Source organism: Rutidosis leptorrhynchoides, chromosome 8 (assembly GCF_046630445.1).
Source record: "Rutidosis leptorrhynchoides isolate AG116_Rl617_1_P2 chromosome 8, CSIRO_AGI_Rlap_v1, whole genome shotgun sequence".
In the NCBI taxonomy this organism is placed as follows: domain Eukaryota; kingdom Viridiplantae; phylum Streptophyta; class Magnoliopsida; order Asterales; family Asteraceae; genus Rutidosis; species Rutidosis leptorrhynchoides.
The window spans coordinates 322,930,156-322,936,155 of record NC_092340.1 but is presented as its reverse complement, the minus strand read 5'-3'; the positions used below and the strand labels follow the sequence as shown (position 1 = coordinate 322,936,155).

Here is a 6,000-nt window from a genome sequence, read left to right as displayed (position 1 = left end):
GGTGCGCCTGCGGGTGGCGGTATCATTACCTGCGGACTAAGTCGATTGCAAAATTGAAGCGATAAACATGCGGAAGATTGAGGAACAGGGAAATGGCGAGAGTGCAGAAGGCAAACCGGCTGAGAAAGATAGAGTAGAGTAGATGAAGTACATCTCTGAATTTTTTATGTAAGAATCTATCTATCTATCTATAGTTTTTATTAAAATTCTAAAATGATGATTTAATAAATAAACATTTTTCAAGTTTAGAAAAAATTCAAAAAAAAAAAAAATGAAAAATTCGTAGAGAACTATGATGATGTCATAAATAAAAATTAATCTTAATTATATACACTTAATTAATAGGTAAAATGATAATAATGAAAAATAAATGCAAAAGAGAGATAACTTAAACAATTATTCTGTTTCTAAATTTAAAAAAATTTCTCCTGCATATTATTTAGTCACAATCTCAAAACATATTATTTAGTCACAATCTCAAAACAATATCACTTACCTTAATGTTAATGGTTTAGCATTCTCTCTTTCAAAACTTTGATTATTTTGGATCATATGTTTCAGGAAAAATATTTGTGGTAAGCTTTCGTTGTCATTATTTGCTATATGCATTTTATAAACTTCAATGATATGATTATCATGTTTCTTAATCGAAATCTGTAGCTACCTCCCCGAGCCTGCCTAACCTAATTGTGTGTGAGCAATCAATCGTGACAGAATAATTAAACTAAATGAATTTAGCATTTACATTCACTTAATACATAAAATATATCATTAAACTATTTCGTTTAAATAAACTCGTGATTCTACGGGTCATTTTACTAGTAAGGAAAATAAAACAGGAATAAAGAATAGAAAAGAGGAGCTAGACACGTACGTTGGCAGTTGTATAGAAACCCTCACACGTGGCTGGTGAAAAAAAAAAGAAACCCTAAAACCCGCCGAGAATCGAACCTGGGATAAGCATGACAATGAAAACATCCCAAACCATTGCGGTGGAAAAGATAGGAACCGAACTGTCACACGACGTTCTAAACCCAACTCACGTACCACACGAATCGGCGAACAACCGAACCCTTGGCCACTAACCACTCGCTCGCCGGACGCCCGGGCTCCGCGTTTCAAGTTTGTTATCCTAACCGTATCCTCTGCTCCACCGGGAGCCTGACCACTTTCTTCTAGTTCTGATCTGAGTAGGCTCATAAGATAATAGGGAATACCCTAACCCTGGGAACCGGGGCCTGGCTATCCTTCGTTTGTGGTCGACGTTCCGAAAAGTGTGTCGATATGTGGTTCCACGGATAATTAAACTAAATGAATTTAGCATTTACATTCAAGTAATACATAAAACATATCATTAAACTATTTCATTTAAACAAACTCGTGATTCTACAGGTCATTTTACTAGTAAGGAAAATAAAACAGGAATAAAGAATAGAAAAGAGGAGCTAGACACGTACGTGGACAGTTGTATAGATACCCTAACACGTGGCTGGTGAAAAAAAAAAGAAACCCTAAAACACGTCGAGAATCGAACCTGGGATAAGCATGACAATGAAAACATCCCAAACCATTGCTGTGGAAAATAAACCTGTACTAATGACGCATAACATATTACTTAGCTTATTCAAAACGACAATGCAGGAGAAATAAAACGACAGATTTCTGTGAGCTAATTATATTATACATTATACATATATCTAACAGACAAAAGTTATGAATAGTAATAGGGGTATTTCTGACTTTTCACTTTTTTTTTAAATTTTAACTAAATTTCATTTCACCAAAAAAACCCCCCACACTTTTTTCAAAAATTCAAATCGACCCTCCAAACAGGGGGGTAAAGTGTCAAATAACCATTTTTATAAAAAAATCTTAAATAGACTCCACCCAAATATTCAACGGGTCATATATTCTCGTTCGCAACAAGTTAAATTTTTCCGACACCATCGTTAAACTCGAAATAATTTTAGGAACACAATGTCACTAACTATACGCAAAACGGACGCTTTTTAAAAAATGCTAAATATTTGGGGTACTTTTCATACACGTTGATTTTGCGTTAAATATTTTAAAGTCAACAATTCCATAGCGAAACGCGGAGATGCACATATATTGTTAAATTAAAATAACATTTAAATCTTTCACGGGTTATATCTTTTAGTTCGACTCGAGTTGCTCTTCAACGACGCCATCGAAATAATTTTATAAACTAAACGCAATAAAATACATTGAAAATCGAAATACCGGCGCGAAAAGGGTTCCAAAAACTAGTTAGTTTACATGGGGTTAAAATAATATAAATAGTAGTACTCCATATTACAGAGTTTCTCATTTCATTTCCATGAAAAACGGGAGTTGATATTTTCACTTTCAAATTTTATTCTTCCACCATCATTTGGTGTCTTTATTCCAACAATATCCCTTGTTTGATTGTAACAAAAAATCTGTATAATTTATCATTAAGAGTATTATAGTACATTTAGGTGGATTAAGTAAAAACAGTGGTGGAAATATCAATTCTATGTAAATCAGTGGACATAAACAGCTAAATACAGGTATATTATTCTCATAAAGTTATGTTGCTGTGTGAATTTTGTATGTATATTTTCATTCCTCTTTGTATATATATTTGTAGCTCTCACTGATGAAAATCAATATTCTTAACTGATATATCGAGTTTGCAAATTATTATCTTCAGGTTCGTTTAGTTCGTGAAATTAAATTATTAGATATCAATTTGTAGCAGTTATAGTTCGTAAATCAGTTTTTTCTTTGTCAATTCAAAACCCTAATTATTATTTTTGGGAATAAAATGTTCCTGCGTATTTTAAACCACTATATGATCTGAAATATTAATTCAAAACCCTAATTATATGATTTGAGCACTTAGCAGCTTTTTGTGAGAGCGTAGTTAGATTAGAACTGTAATAATGTGATTCTTGTGTCATGATTGTACAAATTTCATACATTTTACACTATGATGTAATTAAATTGTCGTTTCGGTACAGGGATAAATCCATTAATCTATTATATAACAAAAAAAGTGAATCGAAATTCGATCTTACGTAATGATAAAGCTGTTTGATGCTCACTGTCACCTACAAGACCCTAGAATATTTAACAGGGCACCAAAGCTTATCAAAACGGCTCTCGAAAACGGCGTTCTTCATTTTGCGGTCAACGGGGTCTCTGAAAAAGACTGGCACGTGGTTAAGGAGATGAGCGACAACCATCCTTGTATAATTCCATCGTTCGGGCTCCACCCGTGGTTCATAACGGACCGAACCACCAACTGGATGACATCATTGCGTGAATTCTTCGATGCAAATCCTTCAGCTGCGGTTGGTGAGATCGGTTTAGACAAAGGGTCACACGGAAAAACAATTGATTTCGCAGATCAGGTTGAGACTTTTCATTTGCAGCTTCAACTTGCGAAAGATCTGAAACGGCCAGCTTCGGTGCATTGTGTGCGTGCTTTTGGTGATGTTCTTGAGATAATGAAATCGGTTGGGCCGTTTCCTGAAGGTGTGATTTTGCATTCGTATATAGGTTCTGCAGAGATGGTTCCGGAATTTGCGAAACTTGGAGCATATTTTTCGTTTTCGGGGTTTGTTATGGCGATGAAAGAAAACAAGGCGAAGAAGATGTTGAAAGTGGTACCGTGTGATAGGATTTTACTGGAGACTGATGCGCCTGATGCGATGCCTAAATTGAATGATTTGGAATCTGTTTTTTCGGTTGATGAACGGGATTTTGTGAATGATGGAGACTCGAAAGAGGTGCTTAATCATCCGGCTAATATTAAGTTTGTGCTTTCTTATGTTGCGCGTTTGCTTGATCGGTCTGAAGCTGAAGTTGCGGATCTAAGTTACAGAAATGCATTGCACTTGTTTTCTTATGAAGGATCAAAATTAGGAAAGGGTAGTTCAGCCTAGTATCATATTGTATAAATTTTATACAAAAAACATATATATGATGTAAGAAGTGTTTCTTGGGAGACTTTTTAGTGTTGGACCTGTTTTATTCATAGCAAATGGTAACTTTTGTAGCTAAATTATCTAAGTTTCTGCTTAGTTTTTTGTTATGTTATTGTGAATTTAATGCTTCTATTATTGGTATGTGTTTGGTGTATATGGGTGGTAATTATAGTGATGACCCATATGAGATTATGATGAAAAAAATCATAAAATGCTTGTTAACATTCATAGTGGGATGTTAATAATCATATTCATTTAAATTTTAAATCTGGGATGTTTAATAATCACATTCATTGGTCTAGTAATACCGTGATGCCTTTTTAACAGATATTATTTTTAATAATAAGAAGTGGACCTATAGATGATGGTAAAACAGATATTCATTAGTTTTGAAAAAATGTTACTCCGTATTAATCAAAAAAAGGTCAATTAAAAACCAAACCTGTTATCTTATTATACATTCAGCAATATTACAATAATCTTTTAATATAACTGTTTGTTGCTAACTAATCACGCATTAACAGAGTGACACAGATAGTATTGTTTAAAAATTAAGTATAAAGCATCTATTGTTAAACTTTATACAGTTGTTTATTATTTCACCCTGACAAATACTTATTATATAGTAATAAATATATTGATTGATTGGTCAATACTTAAGGTTCTTTTATATACCTATCTGTGATCTGTAATCTGCTTTCTTTGCACTAGTGTATGCATCGATACATCATACGTACAGTGAAAAATTGAAACTGATGATGAAACTGTTTGATGCTCACTGTCACCTACAAGACCCTAGAGTCGTCAACATAGCCCCGAAGCTTACCAAGACAGCTCTAGACAACGGAGTACATCATTTTGTGGTCAACGGGGTCTCGGAAAAAGATTGGGAATTGGTCAAAGAAATGGGCGACAACTATCCTTCTGTAATTCCTTCATTTGGGCTCCACCCGTGGTTCATCACGAACCGCACCTCCAAATGGTTGACCACTTTAAGAAACTTATTAATCGTTAATCCCGAAGCAGCAGTAGGAGAGATTGGTTTAGACAACGGGCCATTAGCAAAACACATTGATTTCAACGATCAAATTGAAACTTTTCGCCCGCAGCTTCAACTTGCTAAAGAACTCAAACGACCCGTCTCTGTACACTGTGTGAATGCTTTTGATGAACTTCTTGAAATTATGAAGTTAATTGGGCCGTTTCCTGAAGGTGTAATTTTGCATTCTTATATAGGATCTGCTGACATGGTTCCTGAGTTTGCTAAACTCGGTGCGTATTTTTCGTTTTCTGGACATCTTATGCCGATGGACGAGACTAGAGGGAAGAAAATAGTGAAAGCGGTGCCTAATGATAGGATTTTATTGGAGACTGATGCACCAGATGCATTACCCAAACTGAATGATTCAGACGACTTATTCTTGGTTGAGGAACAGGACTCTGTTTCAGACGTGCTTAATCAACCAGCCAATATTCACTTTGTGCTTTCTTACGTTGCGGGTTTGTATGATGTGACTAAAGAAGAACTTGCGGATTTGAGCTACAAAAACGCTATGCGTTTGTTTTCTTATGAAGGTTACAAAGTACAAGAATGTTAGTTCATCATTATATCATCTTGTGCAACTTAATAATGTTTATGCCTTAGCTTTCAGTATTTGTGCTGCAATACATTTCATTTGATATATGTGATGTTAACTTTCGATATTTTTTGTTTGTTGAATGAAAACTTGTTTGCTATTCAAAACATGTAAATCTAAGTGTTAGGGGAAGCAGCTACAGTTATTCTTAACTGTGTAATTAAGACCTGAGTAATTTTATATGGACGAAGCCCCAAACGAAATGATGGTTGTGAGTAAAGCAGTATCATTTGATCAGGTTGGTCACTTGGTTGTATTTAAATATCTAATAATGTGAAATTGTGGTGTCAAATTGGGTTGGTTAAGTAATGTGTCAAAACAGGTCCATTTGAGTCAATGCGAGTCAAAACTGGACTAGTTGTGACCAGTATACCGATAAACGCCTA

At 34.7% G+C, this 6,000-nt stretch overlaps 2 protein-coding genes across 2 annotated transcripts; both read left to right on the top strand.

Annotated features, from left to right (window-relative positions):
• The first annotated feature begins 2,585 nt into the window (after positions 1-2,585).
• LOC139865044 (uncharacterized) lies at positions 2,586-4,109 on the top strand. The gene is made up of 2 exons (XM_071853597.1): positions 2,586-2,698; positions 3,009-4,109. Exon 2 carries the CDS (start codon positions 3,069-3,071, stop codon positions 3,933-3,935), a length of 867 nt encoding a protein of 288 aa, XP_071709698.1. The 5' UTR covers positions 2,586-2,698; positions 3,009-3,068; the 3' UTR covers positions 3,936-4,109.
• Positions 4,110-4,682: 573 nt separating this feature from the next.
• On the top strand, positions 4,683-5,681 carry LOC139865045 (uncharacterized). The gene has a single exon (XM_071853598.1). The coding sequence runs from the start codon at positions 4,733-4,735 to the stop codon at positions 5,573-5,575; it is 843 nt and encodes a 280-aa protein (XP_071709699.1). The 5' UTR covers positions 4,683-4,732; the 3' UTR covers positions 5,576-5,681.
• The last annotated feature ends 319 nt before the right edge of the window (positions 5,682-6,000 follow it).

What these genes read in the sequence shown, in the direction of transcription:
- LOC139865044 (XM_071853597.1), top strand. Translation starts at nt 3,069, where the DNA reads ATGATAAAGCTGTTTGATGCTCACTGTCACCTACAAGACCCTAGAATA.
- LOC139865045 (XM_071853598.1), top strand. Translation starts at nt 4,733, where the DNA reads ATGATGAAACTGTTTGATGCTCACTGTCACCTACAAGACCCTAGAGTC.